We start from the raw sequence: 17,106 nt of genomic DNA, 5'->3' as shown, positions 1-17,106 counted from the left end.
TCTTCAAATTAGAAACATGGGAAAATAATGTGAAATATTCTTTCCTGTGCTGAGACCATCTTTGAAAATAAAAATACACACTCCCATAGATCTTACTGGAAAATGTCCTCACATTCTAAAAACAAATATTTGAGAGAACACGGTTGCCATGAAGTGTTAGGTAATAGGTTGGACTTGATGATCTCTGAGGTCTCTTCCAACCTGGTTGATTCTGTGAATTTTTACATGACAGTACAGAAATACTGATTCACATTCTCTGCTAGACTGGTTTAAAGCACAGGCTGTCTCCTGAATAGAATCACAGGATGGTTTGGATTGGAAGAGACTTTTAAAGGTTATCTAGTCCATACCCCTTGTCAAAGGCAAGGACATCCTTCACTAGGTTGCTCAAAGCCCCATCCAATCTGGCCTTGAACACTCCAGGGTTAAGACATCCACAAGTTCTCTGGGTAACTCTATTGGGTTTGGCTGAGATGCAGTTAATTCTTGCCAGAGCATCTTTCTAGTGCTGTGTTTTGCAGTGGTGTAGCTGGGTGTTGATGATACACCAGTGTTTTGGCTACTGCTGAGCCGAGCACCTAGGCTGTGCTTTTCCAACACCTCCCTGCCCCAAGAGTACATTGAGGGGTGGGCAAGATCTTCAGAGGGAAAATAGCCAGGCAAGCTGACCCAAACTGACCAAAGAGGTACTCCATGCCATAAGACATCATCTCAGATACATAAGCTAATAGCTGGTGCCTGCCCTCTGTGTACGTGTGCCCTCTGCTATGTGTATTGAAGCCCTGCTTCCCAGGACTGACCAAAACATCATCTGCTTTTTGGGAAGTAGAGAATAACATTTTTGTTTGCTCTTGCTTCATATACAGCCTTTGGTTTTGCTTTGTATTATTAAAATCGCTTCTATCTTTTTATGGTCTTTTTGTTATGTTTTCCCCTCTTCCCTGTTCATCTAAGAAGGGAAGTGATAGAACAGCTTTGGTGGGCATTTGGCCCACAGCCAGGGCCAAATCACCACAGCAACCTGTCCCAGTATCTCACCATTCCTTATATAGTCTTCCTGATATCCAACCTAAATCTACCCTCTTTTAATTGAAAACCGTTACCTCTTGGTCTATCACTGTATGACCTTGTAAAATGTCTCCCTCCATCTTTCTTATAAACTCCCGTTAAATATTGAAACAACACATTAAGGTCTCCCTGAAACCCTCTTCTCCAGTCCAAACCACCCCAGTGTGAGTGTTTTAAGCAAGTTTTTTTTTTTTTGTTTTTTTTTTTCTATAGCAGGCTAACTTTTTCTTATTCCTGTCAGCACGTTCTGAATTTGTACTCTCACCCTCCTACTGCTGTCCCCTAGAAAATTTCACTGAAACCAAGTAGTTCCCACTTTTTCTGACAATGCCACCATCCACTCGCTAGCTACACTGCCTACACAGAATTAAAACTGTTCATATTTGTTTTCTCCTTTATGTGAAAAATATAAATCTGTACACACATTTATGCTGAATAATGTTTCATTAAAGATTCATAGCATTTGAAGGTATGAAGCCTCAGATACATCGGAAACACAGTACATTAAGATTTCTTTGGTAGCACCTGTGAAAAGTATAGGTACAATCAAAGATTTCATAAGTAGGTAATGAATAGTAATTGATTGACAGTAAATTCAAAGATCCTCAACTACAGGTGATAAAGTTTGAAAGATGAAAGTAAGGAAGAGATAGAAAGAAGCTTATTTTGCTTACCTGAACTTTCAAGGTTGAGGTCAAGAGATGGCAATAGTCTTTTGGCTTAAGGATTGAGTAAAAGCGTTGTGCAGATTCACAAGATACAGCTATGATACCATGTTGGTGATGCTTTTATGAAGGTTCTTTTTAGGCATTGTTTCATTTTCAAGAAATGGAAAGCCAGAATTAGTATTTTGCTTATTTAAAAGGTGACCTTGCTCCAAAAACAACAGCAAGAAATAGAACTGATATAAATGTAAAATATTCCTTGGTTAATTCTCTGTTTTTTATAAGTACTATATTCCTTTCCTAACTCATCAAAGGTTAAAATACAGTGGAATAAGGCTTCCTAATGTCTGGGTGAGTGGCAGCAGCATTTCTAGTATATCAGAGATTTTTCCTAGACATGTAAGAAATCTTGAGTAGGGTGGAGATTTGTGATGCCTCTCAATGTGTGATAGCCATTCCTTCATTCAAACTATCTCTGGTGGGTTGAAAATTTCCCCAAATAGTGAATTTCCAGACCAGTCCAGTTGGGAGCAAATGAATCTGTATTTACATGCAAAACTACAATCTACAATGAAATGCGATGAATATGTGCAATATAAACAGTCTTTACAATATTTATAGGCATTTACAATTTATAAATAGCACAAGAACCCCCCTGGCCAAGAAAACAGGGGAGCCAGCAACAGCTTCCCCCTCCCTGCCCCCTTCCTTAACCCTCTGGATACAGAGGGGCAAGAGAAAAGAGCAGAGAATCATTTTGTTAGACTTAGCCAAAACAAAGCAATGCAGCCAAGGCCAGCAAAGAGCCAGCAGAAGCAAGTTAGTGTCTCCCAGTGCAAGAAGGCCAAAGAGAAAAAAGTTTACAGATCTAAATTTTATGTCTGTTATCTATCCAGTGGGATTGTTTAGAACTTATAATTTTCCTTTTTATGCCCAATAGTGATTTATTTACATTTTACCACTTTCTGTTCAAGATCTGTGGAAAATTTTAAAGGTACAGCCTAAAACTACCACACTATCTCCCTCTTGCATGCTCATGAGAAGCAACTAGCTCAGTGTGAGTTAACCTGTTTGCTAACTAGTTTCATGAAGCTTTTCCACTTTGATAAATTCCCTTAATTTATTCCTATTTGGAAAGACTAGGAAGGAATAGATAGGATAGCAGGAGCTTTGTTTTTGAAGAAAAGCATGCTTTTTGAAGGAAACTTAATGCAGAACAAAAGAGAGAACTTCAGTGTTACATGGCATGCAATAGTGAATAGAAAAGAATACCACATGATCTTTTCAGCTGCATAACAAAACCATCACAAACACTAATGGCAGTGTCACTTAATGGACATGATTACATTTTGTCAATATATTGTTCAGGATGATTGATCTGGTAGTGATATTCAAATTGTCCTCTAGGGACTCTGTATTTTCAAAAGCCTATGACTTCATATTTCTGGCATGATATAAATTTATACAGGGATACTGTTCACCTGGGATGTAGAGAATTTTCCTAAAAATTAAGCAGAACATGAGGAATGAGTTCCCACAGGAAAAAAAAGAACAAGCACAGACTTGCCTCAACACTTTTCACCCTGTGTGAATGCCTCAGGTAACCCATTCCACAAGGAAACACAGCACCAAATGTCTCTGCATATGGAGTAAGGGATCAATTTGTATCCAAAAGACACTACAATATGGCTGTGGGGAGGATAGCATTAAAAGTGATGGAGAACAGCATCTAGCAAGAAATCAATATATCCACTATAAAACAAGAAGTGCTTTGTGTTTGCAGACCTTACTGCCTACTAGATAAGAGGGTCTATTATGTTCCAAATATAGAAAAGTCTCTAAACAATCTCTGATTATGAGTTTCAGAGCATGTTCTACTGCTTTCCTGTTTCAGCCTTTGTAACAGGAAATAGTTTATTATAAAAATAAATAAATCATACACTTAGAATGACTGATCCTGACTGTAGAGGTCAGGAAGAAGCCTGAGCATAGTATTGTTACTAAAGATTTTTTTATAAGTAGCTTTTGAAGAACATTAGAGCTTTCAACTATTAAAACAGAATAAGTAAATCATATTGGCATTAGACAGCTGTACTTTCACAGCATACAATTTTTGTGCTACAGCAACCTTATCCCTTGTATAAACCTGCCAGCTTGCTCTAACACAGTCTGCTCTAAGAGGTCATACATGGAACAGATCACATGTCCATTGTGTTGATTTTGTAGAATTTCTTTCTTGCAATGCTGATCTATGACAACTAGTTATACATCTTGAAAATCATATTGAAACTTAGATCATATCCATTGCTGCCCACCTGTCATATCCCTCTGTGGAGGGTTAAGCATTGCAACTGATACCTTGATACATCTGCACCTGTGGATTAAAAGAGTCCTGCTTGCCTTCAGACAGCTGTGCTCAAGTCTTTGTCTACTGAGATCTTATCAGAGCTGGCAGTCTCACACAGTTTATCCATGCTTCCTATCCATTTATTATCAGAAACTGAAGATACAAGTCACCTGTACTATTATGAGATTAACAGTATCACATAAATGTTTCCTTGGTCTATAAGGCCATTCAGTCCCTGTCAGCCAGATGCCCACATTTTTCTAAGAGATGTTTGCACACATAAAGGATGCTTGCATCCATAATGTACTTGTTTGTTTTGGATGCAAAATAGGTAAGGTAGGCTATGCTGACCACCCTGCTTTTCACACATATGCACATAGGTGAGAAATGAACATTTCCCAGTCTAATACTGCTGCTACTTATACTCAGCTTACTGGAAGTGGGGCAGAAAAAACTTGAGTTCATGTCCCTCTCACCGTTACAAAGCTCAAAAATCACATATTTCTCTCTGACCCAACCCTCTCTTAGCTGAGTTTACAACCATTGTTAACATCTAGTAAGTTTGGTATTCTGGATCAGGAAACACTCAAAAATAATTTATTTTATACTAAAAAACTACATAAAACTTCTTGCTGCAAGTTTATCCTTTATCCTTTATCCTTTAGTTTATCCTTTAGATACTTCCAGAAATCCCATACAAAAATCTGGTCTTTTTTTAACTGTTAATAGGAGACCATGAGCAGTCAAGACCATAAGCAGTCAGCTGTTTTTCTGTAAGTCCATTATCGTATGCTTATTTGAACCTCACAGACATGGAGGGCATGAGGGCAAATGTAACAAAACAAATACATACCTATATAAATACATAGATAAGGAAAGGAATCCCTTTGGCTTGATCTGCAGGGAACCTTTAAAAATCTGGTATGTAAGAAATATATATATCTACATTTTGTCATCTTTACACTAGAAACTGAACTGGAAAATCAAAGCCATATTATATATTTGTGCTGCAAGTATCCTAAATAAAATAGGACTGAGCAAGAATAAACCAGTCAAGAACAGTGTTTTTCTGAAATGCCTGACTCACAATCCTCTTGCACTGAAGTAATGGAGGCTCCTCACTACCTCATGGTGAAAATGGATAGTGTGCATACAATTCTTTAAAGAAATGGTTTAAAGCAATTTATAGCCAGAGAAAGTAACTTTGAGATCTAATCACTAACAGAGAAACACCTAGACTCCCTGGAAACAGAGGCTTCAATTTTGGCAGATTGGTCTTATCCGTTCATCTTTCAGGGCTAGATTAAATTCCGTGTAGCTTTGCATTTAGGGGTCCTCCACAGCACTTTTAGACAATGAAGTCCTATCTCCCTTGTATGGTGTTAAATATAACATCTTTTCTTTGGGTTTTTTTTCCCTTTAGAAATAAGTCCTTGCAACTTGAGATGATTTTTCTAAAGATATTCCTCTTTTCAAGGCAGCTCTCTACACTCTTGTCTTGAAGGTTTTGAAGGTCTATTTCCTTGACTGTCTATTTTAGTTCATGATAGAAACTCTTCTGTAGAATTGTTCTACTCTGCATGCAGCATTAACAGAAAGGACCCAGAAGAATACAGGCATTTCTACACAGTTCAAGATTTGCTCTTTTAATTTCTTTCAATCGCTGAAAGCTAATCAGACTCACTGAGATAATTAAAAAAAAACCAAGCAACAAAACAAAAAAAAAAAACAAAAAACAAAACAAAACAAAACCAAAAAGCCCCCCAGACCAAACCAAACCAAACCAAACCAAACCAAACCAAACCAAACCAAACCAAACCAAACCAAACCTTAAAACTATCTTTAAAAAGAGGCAGAAGCCTCAGCAAATATCCCAGTAATCATTGACCACCTCAAAAAAGTTCCAGTGCCTATGGAGAAACTGTCTGAACAAATTAATGACTGTAGTTACTACAAGAGCTTGCACTTAAATTTTTAGAGTTAAAACCGTGGATCCATATTACAAGTAATAATGATTGTACATGTGTGCACTAGGGATCTAATTTAAGCATTTAATAACATCTAATGCGTTACACAGCCCTATATATTTTTGGTAGCTATTAGGAACAGCTTGTCCCAAAGGCCTCTTCAGCAATTATAGATAACAAAAAAATTGCTAATACAGCTCCTGTTAATTCAAAACATGTTGGCTAGGCAGAAAAGGGGATGCATGGATTGGTAGTCATTAGGTTTCTGCAGTTTTGCCAATTTGAAAAGAAGAGTATTAAGAAACTGGATTTGTCAGTACTTTAAATCTTTCTTAATCCTGACTGAGTTTTAAGTCATATCATCCAAATAGTCCCAAAAAGACAGATGCATACAGATAATGGATAACAATAATTAGTCAACCTTGGCTGCTATTTAGAGGAAATGAAATCACTTGAAATGAATGCACTGTGAAGAAAGAAGAAATGAAGCTCATCAAAGAATCACTGGCTTGGGAAAAAAAAAAAAAAAAAAAAAAAAAAAATCAGAAATTTAAGAGTCCATATCCTCTATCCAGGATGCAGTAGATAGTATCTTGGTATACAAGGCAAAGTATTTTCCATGACAAAAGGAATAAAACAAGACAGTGTCTTGCAGCCAATATTCAACTTGATGCTCTTCACATGAAAGAAAGATGACTGACATGAAACACCTGTTGTTTCTTTCCTCAGGCACCTTCACAATGCAATGTCCACTAATGTTTCAGAAGTGGAATGCATACTTTCAAAAATTATTCAAAGTAACACAGCCTAAAATTCTGGCTTAGTACTTTTGAAGACAGACATTATATCCATTTAAGACATATGCGACTGACAATTTGTGTGTCAAAACTTTACTTTTCATCCTCTAGTACCCACTTTGGAGAAAGTTTAAAGCAACAGAAAAACTCAGATCAATTCATATTCGCCACAGTATATTAAATTTGGTGTTCCTTTAGAGTCTATCACATCTATTATTTAACTACATGCTGACTGTTTATAGTAGGAACAAAAGCTAATTTGAAAACACAGACAAATAATACTGGAGAAGAAAATAAAACAATCACAGAAAGGAACAACAAATTTTTCCTAAGGATATACAATGAAATCATAACTTAAGTAAGCCTGAATAAAAATCTTAGAAAATACACTAAGGGAGTAATTTCTTTAGACTTTTGTGACTAAGTCTTCCTACTTTTTTCATAAAACCTTAAGGTTGTGAGTCAATGAAAAACACATATAAGTTTGGGTATTTTGCACTACCTCTTTGCCCCCCAAGGTCTATTCAGTCTAACATGAAACTCTCAGACCAACAAAGTTTTTATTCGATCCAGTGTTAGTTTTAATTACTATTGCCTTTTGAATGTGCTCTTTAAAAAAATAGCAAACATTTTATATAGTAGAGGAAAATCTGTGTTTGGCTTCTTCCTTTTTTTTTATGTTTCAATATTCTTAATATTTAAGCTATGAAGATTTATTTTGCCATTGTAAAACAATTTTAATCACTTGAAATTAATTTCTATGGAACACAAAGTTTTCTTTAGACCTTAAATGTGGATTAATTTGATGTTAGTAGTGGTTTAAAGCTGACTCTAAAGTAAAGTGGGAACAAGTATTAAATACAGAACTGGCCTGCTTCTATTTATACAACCTGTTTCACCTTCTGCAAGCTTATACTTGCTTCGACTGTTCTACAGAAATCTATATTGCAAAGCTGTCAATTAGAGGAGGCTGGCACGACAGATTTACTGTCTTCCATGCTGTTAAGAACTATAACTTGATTTAGTTCAGCCTGTATGGTCTCTTGTCACAAGGTGAAAAATGAATGTGGAATAAATCACCCTCGCAATTAGTTTACTGCAGTTTTCCAATATTTTCCCTCTCCTGGAAGTCATATTATCTTCATGTGACTTAAAGTAGAATTTCCCATCAGATTCCAAATGAAATTGAATAGGTATAAATCTATAGCAAGAAAAGAAAGGAAGCCATATACCAGTAAATCACGTGCACACACATGCACAAACATGTATGACCTTAAATCTGTAGATACATAAAATGCACACACATGCACATGAGTACAGCCGTAGTGAGACTAATGGATTCTCTTGCTTGTGTAGCAGCCCCTGCTCAACAGTTGTCCCTGCAAACATCCTGGAAGAGTAATCTTCATGGTTTGGACAAGCAGATTCTAAAATATTCCAGTGGAAGAAAGCCTCACACTCTGTTTTTGATTCAGGCTGAGTTTGAGTATGAGTTTGATTAAGTGGAACATGCATAAAAAAGCAACAGTAACCTTCAGGCACACACTGATGCTCAGAAGGTTAGTCACCAGGAATAAAGCAGCGAGTAATGAAGGAAGGCAAGAAAATATAACTATAGTGATTGATTGAACAGAAGGGCTTGGTACATAAAAGGATAACTCCTGTTATAATGACAATACTTTAAATTAATATAGTAAATGAAAAAAACCCTATTATAGAAAGAGTAAAATGCTTCCAATTAATGAAAGTAATGTAATGTTAAAACTTAAATGAAGTATTTTTCCCTTGAGTGTTTTACTGTACTATTTTATGCAGCTTAATGCAATTTAAATTATAAACAGAATGGTTTTGAAACCCCCCAGAGAAATGTATTTTATTTATAATGTATTTCCTTTGAAGTGGTTATGGAAATCAAGCTCATCCTGTGTCTGTGTCTCACATACCACCTACTGCCGCAAACTAGTCAACCCTCACAAGTTAAACACAATCAGTCTGGTGAAGTACATGACAAGAAAATCCAAGACTCTTTTAAAACACCAGGGAAAATAGAAATTTGTAATTCTAAAACCTAATAGTTATCCCTCTGAAAAAAAAAAAAAAGGTATTGAAAGGTCTTTGTTTTTTTGCTTTAGTTTTTGGGTGGTTTGTTTTTTTTTCAGAAGAAATGGAACCCAGCCATAACCATTTCACTTTAGTTTTTAAAGCATATAATGAAAAAATAATTGTTTGCATTATACCACAGAGGGAGTATCAGTTGAGAGTTATTGTATTTTGTATATTTAAACATGTAAATATTTCTATCTTTCATTTAAATCATAAATCCTTAAAAAAATAACATACTATGAAAAGTACATTTCTTTCAGGTTGCAAATGACAAATCACCAGTTAGTGTCAGCTTTTTTTCCTCCAAGTAATTAGAATAATCTATTTACAAATAACTAAGCAACTATGAATGAAAAAATTGAACCCCAGTTTGTGTGTTCTCATCATCAAAAGGTACTGCACAGACCTATTTATGTAACTACAGAGAAAGAGGAAAAAGCAACTTTGGACATTAATCATCTTTGAAAGCATGATAGTATGCTATCCTCATGGATGAACCATTAAGTCAACATACCAGCAATAGATATACAATGATCTGAGCTGTGATGCTTCTCCTGAAATAATCATAGAATTGTGTGGCTGTTCAGGCTGGGTGTCTCCAAAAAAGAAGCCAGAGCTGTGACCTCCAGTGTCCAGAGTGTCCAGCCCAGTGGATGGACAGAGGAAATAGTGTATTTCTACCCATAAATCGTGCACCCTTACAAATCTGGCTGCAAAGTTACTGCCTTTCTCTTTCTTCCCTCTCTGCACTTGTAGGAGACAGATGTTCCCTTATCTGGTAATGATGGAGAAGTATCCCAGGCCTCTTTGGCTTGAGTAACTTTTTTTCCCCTGCACAATCTTGGCCTGTTCAGACCTAATGCCAGGGTAAAAAGGGAAGGGCAGTTCAGGCCTGGCCAGCCTGAAACCAGCCTAGCAATGGGTGGGGAAGAAAGAGAAGAAAGAGCCCTGGGGTTTTTGGTGAACCGCAGGTGGGGAGAAGGGGAGTGTTGGGATTTTTGGTCTGGTATAAAGGAACTTTGCGTTGTTTTCATATGCTCACCACTATGCTTTGTAGGTTTTGTAGTATATGAATTGCTTTTCCATTTAAATTTTTCATTACTATCCATTCAATTTGTGTGAGCGTTATACTTTTGCCCCTTTTGGAGCAATATAGCAATCGGTCCCACTCTAAATTACATCATTGAGCTCAGACATGATTTAACTTTACCAACTCTGGTGCTAAACCACATCCCTTATCACCACATTTCTGCCTCTTAAACAGCTCCAGAGATGGGTATTTAATCACCTGTCAGTGTCTGACAATCCTTCCAGTAAAGTTTCTTCTAATATCCAATCTGAACTCACCCAGGTGCAACCAGAGGCCATTTCCTCTCATCCTATCACTTGTTACTTGGGATGATTAAGGGACAGGAGCATCTCTTTTACAAGGAAAGCCTGAGACTTGGGACTGTTTAGTCTGGAGAAGAGAAGGCTAAGAGGGGACCTTAACAATGTCTACAATATATCTGAAGGATGGCTGTCAGGAGGATGAAGCCAGTCTCTTTTCAGTGATACCCAGTGATAGGATGAGGGACAATGGATGTAAACTCAACCACAGGAAATTTCATCTCAACATGAGAAAATTCTTCTTTACTGTGAGGGTGCTGGAGCACTGGAACACTCTGCCAAGAGAGGTTCTGGTGTGTCCTTCTCTAGAGATATGAAAGCAAATATAAGCATCATTTCAGGAGTCATCGGAGACAACTGTTGTACTATTAAAGCCATAAAGATTCAGCCAGTATGCTGTGAAAATGCTTTCCTGGGGTGATTTGGTTAGAAACTTTCTCCAGACAGAACCAAGTGGCTGAAATCTCAAAGACCACTCCAGAAACAATCACAATGAACTGTCAGTGCCACAGCCCCTAAGTATATGAGGAGAGCTCTTTTCTGTGTAAGAAGAGTATACCAGCATGCATAAATACAAGCCACCTAAATCACTCCTACATATGCATGTTTACATTCATTTCCACAAAACTAGAAATGCAAACTAAGGTGGAATTTTTACAGAAATATGCAAGGAGTGTAAAACAAACACCAATGATAACATAGACAGAAAAGCTGCAGCCTACCGATTCATGTAAATTATTTTAACTGCTACTGCAACTGAGACATAAAACAGCATAACATACAAGGGAGAAAGCAGTCAAGTGATAATGAATGCTGGCAATTTAATTGGAACAATTAGTTCTTTTCCTAGGTTTACTCTCACAGAGGGAAATGACTTGAAACTAAATCCAGTTAGCATATCAAAACCAGAAGGGAAAAAGTACTTTTCAAGAAACTAAATTTAACCTGTTGGATTTTCTTCTCTGCTGTAGCAAGACAAATTATCCTGTGGGGAAATCCTGGAGGTGGAATATTAGCTACATTTTCTACTTTTTCTGAAACTCATTAAAAATGTGAACATTTGTGCAGAAGCACAAGATAAGCAACTGGACTATCCTAAAAACATCTTTATCCTGAGTAAAAATACCACAATACTGCTCTAGTCTTCTTAAGGCAAGTATAAAGGTTCATTCATCCAAGTTCTTACCCTGGCTAGTTCTTATTCCGTTAGCTGTGCAGTTGTAACAACAAGAAGCTCAAGGTTTGCCAACCACTTGAGAATTTATTTGACTTCTCTGCTGGGTTTTGTGCCTGAGCTGAAATTTGCACCACTGTATCTGCTATTAAAGTTAGCACAGGTACATCTACAGGAATGACAGACAGTACAGTGTTGCCAGCATCCACAACAACTCAGATATGGCAAGAAAACAAATCACATTGGTGACATATGGTAGTCCACAGTTGCATGTCCATTGATGATAAAACATCACAAAGTTGGAGGGCCTTAATAAATTATTTTGTAGACCATAAATTCCAAAAAACTCTCACTTTCCCAAATCAGCACTGTCATCAAAAACCAGCTGATTCCCAAAATGTAGAATACTTGGAAAGATATCCCATAATATGTATATTTCTTTGAATTCTACCTACATGGTCCAGTGATGAACATCAAAGTGGCTCGTTGAATCAGGCACTGTGTAGTTCTGTGAACTCCTCTTTTGGAAACAAAACTGGTAGTGTGTCAGCATGTAAGCTGTGAACAAAACAGAATAATAATTAAATTAGAAAATGGACACATGGGGGAGGCACAGACATGCCTGTCACAAAGCCTCCTTTGGACCTAGAGAAAAGAAAAACTACTGATACTTTCTATTGCTGAATGTTTTGGCTTTTTTTATTTCTTAGAGACCTAGATGAAAACAGAATTACTCAAGCATCTATGTATCACAGAGATCTGGAGCAGTGGTAATAAGATGGTACTGACAAGCCTTTTGGATGCTCACATCTACTCCCAAAGGGCTGTATATGATCACAGTATTTTCAGATGATTTTTTTCAAACTCAGTGATCAAATTGGAGTGAAGAGAATAGTTTCTCCAAGACAGCACAAATAAGTCTGCAGCTGAGTCAGCAAGGGAGCTTGGCTGGCTTGTGCCTGGAAATTGTCACCTCTAGACATAGAGAGAGATGGGATGCTGAGCCTTCCCAGACCCCATGAGTAGCTTCACACAAAGGCAGAACTAGGAACTGGTCTTTCTTTTTCTTTCCCAAAATATGCAGTCTTTAAAGTTAACCAGTACAGAAAGCTGCTGTGGAATATAAATTTTTATGTAAAAAAAATTGTAAAAAGCTAGAATAATAAACTCCCTAATATATTCCATATATTATATTTTCAGCTGCAATTAATATAATGTTGCTTTTAAAAGCTGACAGAACTACACACAAAGCAAAAATACCAAGAACTGAAAACTTGAACATCACACTTTTCTCTGAAGTCAGAGATGTAGGAGGATTAACTACTGACGACCATTTTCTATTTCATTACATATAATTAGTGCCAAGCAGATCCATGTGCCTTTATTACCCCATTTATTGCATGTCATAGCAGCCTAAAGCCTCAAGACCCCTTTGAATAATTTAAAACACAGAAGAGTGATTTTAAATAACAGATGCTCCATGTGTTTGTTCACTGTCTCAGCCTTTATCAGCATGCCAGAGGATTTCACTCCCAGGTGTTATAAAAAAGGAGGCAGCAGACCAGAGAGAACTCATTGACTATGCTGGATGCTCAGTTCCTCAGGTGAAAAAAAAACAACCCACCAAACAAACCCAGAACAACAACAACAAGACTAAGATTATGAACAAATAAGCCTAAGATTATTTTCCAGTTCATTATCAGAATGGAAGTAAAAAACACATTTACTGCACATGTACCTTGCTGTACACCAACACAGCCCTTCTAACATGGCCCTGATATGCCATTAATCACAAAAGTCTCTCCTCTGGTAAAACTCTCTCCTGGAACACAGCCATTCCCTCCACTAACTGCACAGTCAAGAAGAGTAATGCATTACAGTGGAAGCAAATCTGAACACACCCTTACATCAAATGATGACAAGAGAGGCTGTATTTGCGAGAATGCGTGCAGATCAGATGAAACACAGCCAGGAAAGGAGGAATACACAATTATTTGTTGTACAAACAGTGCCATGCAATTCTTAACTGAAAGGAACCTGGTGACATCATTGTGGCAAACCCTTTTGTAAGAGTAGGCTCTGATACCCTCTCAGCCTAGATCAATGCTTAGAGGAGAGACCATCACTCCAAATCCACTTCCTTAAGCATTTCCAGCATGCCCATTCACCACAACTCAAATGTTCATTCCTCCTCCCAGACAGACAACGCATAGGAAGTGCAGCAGGAGGAAACACAGGTGATCAAGCATCAAGCTGGGGAGGAGTTGCCGCGGAGACCGCGCGCAAACCAAACAGAATCCAGCGCGTGGCTGAAGAGAGAGGAGGCAGCTTGAGGAGCGCAGCTCAGCTCAGCGCAGCTCAGCTCAGCTCAGCCCAGCTCAGCTTCTCACTGACAGGCAAAAAAAAAAAAAAAAAAAAAAAAAAAAGCCGTGTGGAGAGGGTGGTTGCTGCAAGATGGTCACCACTAGAGCAAAGGCTAGCAGAAGGACAGTGGGCACCCAAACAGAAACCACACACAAGCATGCAGATGTTCAGGTAGGTGGCTGCAGTGAGTGCTGGAGCCTGGCACTCGATATGGAGGCTCGAGGGAGCAGCTTCTGTTTCAGGTGTGAGCAGGTCAGTGATCTGATGAGCATGGTGGTCAAACTAAAAGAAGAGGTGGAAAGGCTAAGAGCTAGAAGAGATGGCGAGCAGAAAATTGACGATTCCCATAATGTAATCTCTTCTAAACCAGAACAGGGGGTAACACTTAGGGGAACAGGGAGTTTGATACCTTCCCAGAAGCAAGATTCTCAACCTCCCTGTAGTAACCCACATGAGCAGGGCCAATGGGAACAGGTCTCTGCCCGACAAAAGAAATGCAAACAAAGGAAGTCTGCTCCTGTGAGCAGCACGCTGCCTCCAGTGTAGTTACAGAACAGGTATGAGGCTCTGCAGGAGGAGCAGGTCATTGGTAAGGTCGAGGACTCAAGAAGGTCAGAAGCTGCACCAATGACAGGTTGCCTCAGGCCAGCCATCAAAACTTACCCAGAAAAGAAACCTCGCAGGGTCATCGTCATAGGAGACTCCCTACTGAAGGGAACAGAGGGCCCAATATGCAGACCAGACCAATTTCATAGAGCGGTCAGCTGCCTCCCTGGTGCCCAAGTAAAAGACGTTGTAGATAGAATTCCCAACCTCGTGAGTCCTTCAGACTACTACCCACTGCTGGTCTTTCAGGTGGGCAGTGACGATGTAACAATGAGAGGCTCACAATCTATTAAAAAAGACTTCAGAACCTTAGGGCAAATGCTAAAGGGATCAGGGGCTCAAGTCGTGTTCTCTGCCATCCCTCTAACGTCAGCAATGGATGAGGACACACTGAGGAAGGGCCGACAGATAATTCATGGCTCAGGGGCTGGTGCCATCGACAGGGCTTTGGGTTCCACAATCATGGATTGGTTTTCAAGGCACCTGAGCTGAAAACAACTCATGGGACACACTTGTCCCAGAGGGGGATAAGAATCCTGGGGCAGGAATTGGCAGGGCTTATTGATAGGGCTTTAAACTAGATTTGAAGGGGGAAGGGGTTAATAGTCTCCTGCTGGCTGGTGACAAACAGAGGGGCAGCTCACCAGCAGTAGAGAGAAGGAGAGCTGGTAAGGGCTCTCAGCTTGCTGCCCTGAGGCAAGCCACGAATGATCCACCAGGACATTCTGTGGAAACCGAGGGGATTTGGCACAAGAGGAGGACAGGGCCAGCCCAGCTGAAGTGCTTCTATGCGAATGCGCGCAGCTTGGGCAACAAACAGGATGAGTTAAGGGCCACTGTGCTGCTGGGATGCCACGACATAGTGGCTGTTACTGAAACTTGGTGGGATGAATCCCATGACTGGAATGTAGGCATAGATGGGTATAAACTCTTTAGGAAGGATAGGCAGGGAAGGAGAGGAGGAGGTGTTGCCCTCTATGTCAATAGCCAGTTGGAATCAGTGGAGCTCCAACTGGGGAGGGAGGATGAGCTAGTTGAGAGCATATGGGTTAAAATTAAAGGCAGGACAGGGGAAGGAGATATTACTGTGGGGGTCTCCTACAGGCCACCTGACCAGCAGATCCAAGCAGATGAGGCCCTCCATAGGCAAATAGAAGCAGCTTCCAGGTCACAAGCCCTGGTCCTCATGGGCGATTTCAACCACCCGGACATCTGCTGGAGGGACAACACAGCAAGGCACCAGCAATCCAGGATGTTCCTGGAATGTATAGAAGACAACTTCCTCCTCCAAATGGTAGAGGAACCAACAAGAAAAGGTGCTATGCTGGACCTTGTTCTCACCAACAGGGAAGGGCTGGTAAGCAATGTGAGGCTCATAGATGGCCTTGGCTGCAGTGACCATGAAGCAGTTGAATTTAATCTCCTCAGGGCAATCAGGAGGAAGTATTCCAAGCTCACGACCCTAGACTTTAGGCGTGCAGATTTTGATGGCTTCAGGGATCTGCTAGCCAAAGTGTCGTGGGACAAAGCCCTGGAGGGAAGAGGGACCCAGGACAGCTGGGCAGTATTCAAGGACCACCTCCTCTGTGTCCAGGAGCTCTGTATACCAACAAAGAGAAAAGCAGGTAAGAATGCTAGGAGGCCTGCCTGGATGGGCAAGGAGCTACTGGACACACTATTACTTAAAAGGAAACTCTACAGGAAGTGGAGAGAAGGACAGGTAGAACAGCGGGAATATAAGGAAGCTGCCCGAGCAGCAAGAGTCCTGGTTAGGAAAGCCAAAGCAGAGTTTGAATTGAATCTAGCCAGGGAGATTAAAGGAAACACTAAGAACTTTTACAGGTATATTAATGGAAAGAAGAAGACTAGGGAAGGTGTGGGCCCCCTCAGAAAGGAAAATGGTGACATGGTCACAAGTGATGAGGAAAAGGCTGAGGTACTTAATAACTTCTTTACCTCAGTCTTCACTGCAAGGGCCTCTAGCCACACTCCTGATGTTATGGAAGTCAAAGCCAGGGACGGGGAGGAAGAACTGCCCATTGTAAGTGCAGATCAGGTTCGTGATCATCTGAAGAACCTGAAAGTGTTCAAGTCCATGGGACCCGACGGGATACACCCACGGGTGCTGAGAGAACTGGCAGATGAGGTTGCTAAACCCCTCTCTATTATATTTCAAAAGTCATGGCAATCTGGGGAAGTCCCCACAGACTGGAAAAGGGGAAACATTGCCCCCATCTTCAAAAAGGGCAAGAAGGAGGAACCAGGGAACTACAGGCCAGTCAGTCTCACCTCTGTGCCTGGAAAGATCATGGAGCAGATCCTCCTGGAGTCACTACTCGCTCAAAAGAATAGTGAAGAGGTGATTGGGAGCAGTCAGCATGGCTTTGCCAAGGGCAAATCCTGCCTGACCAACCTGGTGGCCTTCTATGAGCAGGTGACAAAATTAATAGATGAGGGGCGAGCAACTGATGTCGTTTACCGGGACCTGAGCAAAGCCTTTGACACTGTCCCACACCACATCCTGGTCTCCAAACTGGTGACACATGGGTTTGATGGGTGGACCACTAGATGGGTAAGGAACTGGCTTGATGGCCGCACCCAAAGAGTGGCTGTCAATGGCTCCATG

General features: G+C 39.9%; 1 protein-coding gene across 1 annotated transcript in view; it reads right to left on the bottom strand.

Annotated features, from left to right (window-relative positions):
• Positions 1 to 17,106, bottom strand: part of CHRM3 (cholinergic receptor muscarinic 3) — a 208,544-nt gene that overhangs the window by 122,476 nt on the left and 68,962 nt on the right. The window contains exon 2 of the mRNA XM_068147628.1: positions 11,966 to 12,068. Coding sequence (XP_068003729.1) covers positions 11,966 to 12,063 — 98 coding nt within the window. The 5' untranslated portion in view covers positions 12,064 to 12,068. The remainder of the gene's footprint in view (positions 1 to 11,965; positions 12,069 to 17,106) is intronic.

Source organism: Melanerpes formicivorus, unplaced genomic scaffold (assembly GCF_026170545.1).
Source record: "Melanerpes formicivorus ecotype bairdi unplaced genomic scaffold, bMelFor1.0.p_v2 SCAF_2, whole genome shotgun sequence".
Classification (NCBI taxonomy): domain Eukaryota; kingdom Metazoa; phylum Chordata; class Aves; order Piciformes; family Picidae; genus Melanerpes; species Melanerpes formicivorus.
Note: the sequence above shows the minus strand (reverse complement) of the source record. Positions and strands in the feature narration are given on the sequence as shown.